The 1,440-nt window shown below is 35.3% G+C and overlaps 1 protein-coding gene across 1 annotated transcript in view; it reads right to left on the bottom strand.

Annotated features, from left to right (window-relative positions):
* Positions 1–1,440, bottom strand: part of LOC107662905 (WD repeat-containing protein 59-like) — a 21,354-nt gene that overhangs the window by 17,173 nt on the left and 2,741 nt on the right. Inside the window, exons 8-9 of the mRNA XM_016453033.1 lie at positions 1,211–1,327; positions 1,042–1,108 (exon numbers count right to left, since the gene is read on the bottom strand). Coding sequence (XP_016308519.1) covers positions 1,042–1,108; positions 1,211–1,327 — 184 coding nt within the window. The remainder of the gene's footprint in view (positions 1–1,041; positions 1,109–1,210; positions 1,328–1,440) is intronic.

Consider the following 1,440-nt stretch of genomic DNA (forward strand, 5'->3'; position numbering starts at 1 on the left):
GGTATAATTTGTCACAGTTTACTTTATTTTGCTATCCTCACTTACATAAATGAACTAGTGTCCTGCACCCGCTAGTTAAAAAAAATAAAAAATTATATCTGCTCTCTGAATAATGTTTGGTTTGATCCTTCTGTTATTTTCACACTTAATTATGCCCATTAAAATGTATTTTACAAGTTTTTGTTACTTTCACTGTATGATGCAGAATAGTGCAGCCTAGCGCATTTCACACAAGCTGTTAGATTCACTTTCCCCAGAAAGTCGTGTATGCCTAAGGTTAAAAATAAATGTCATTTATAGTGAATGCCCCTATAAATGGTCTTATTTTTACGATTTAGTTTTAATCCAAATGATGCGTGTGAGTGAACATCAAAAATCACACAACAGAAGTGCGCGCGCGCGCTCTCTCTCTCTCTCTCTCTCCCTACCGTTAAGGAGCTCAGTATCGGGCCCGATACCGATACCAGTATCGGTATCGGTGCATCCCTACTTTATAATATGCTAATTCATGTTTACTGGAATTATACATGACATTTCAATGATGCAAGTATAAGGGGGAAAAGTACACTTCTGGACAAAAATTAAGATTTTTTTTTGTTTTGTTTTTGCAATAAGTCTCTCATGCTCACCAAGGCTGTATTCATTTGATCAAAAATACAGTAAAAATTGTTTTAAAGTAACTGATTTCTATTTTAATATATTTTAAAATATAATTTATACATGTGATCAAAGCTGAATTTTCAGCATCATTACTCCAGTCTTCAGTGTCACATGATCCTTCAGAAATCGTTCTAATATGCTGATTTGATGATTGGTGCTTAATTATTAATAATGGTTTTTATTATTATGAATGTTAATCAGTGTTTCCACTAAAATATTAAGCAGCACAACTGTTTTCAACATTGATAAAACGAAATGTTTCCTGAGCAGAAAAACTGTGTATTAGAATGATTTCTGAAGGATCATGTGACTCTGAAGATTGGAGTAATGATGCTGAAAATTCAGCTTTGCATCACAGGAATAAATTACAATTTATAATATCCTTCCACACAGGCACCTGACATGACAAGATATCAAGGTACTTCCGGGGTTGTCTGTAGTCCCAGAACTTTTGGAGTAAATCCATACAGACACAGAATCAGGTAAAAGTTCAACTGCTGCAAAATAATAGAATATAAACAATACGATCAATAACTGAGATTATAATCACCCGAACAGAGTTGTCCTGACTGGAAGTAGCCAGGATGTACTCGTTATCAGGGTGCCAGTCCAGACCATGAATCTTTGACAGGTGGGCGGCTACATACTCCACAGCAGTGTTTGGTTTCTGAAGCACAGAACAGTAAGCAGACAGATTAACAGGCAAGCAAAGGTTGATTCATTGATAACTGATACCAATGATGATTTTACAATCATGAATTCACAATCACCCTCTTGTCG

This window comes from Sinocyclocheilus anshuiensis, unplaced genomic scaffold (genome assembly GCF_001515605.1).
Source record: "Sinocyclocheilus anshuiensis isolate Anshui unplaced genomic scaffold, SAMN03320099.WGS_v1.1 scaffold739, whole genome shotgun sequence".
NCBI lineage: Eukaryota > Metazoa > Chordata > Actinopteri > Cypriniformes > Cyprinidae > Sinocyclocheilus > Sinocyclocheilus anshuiensis.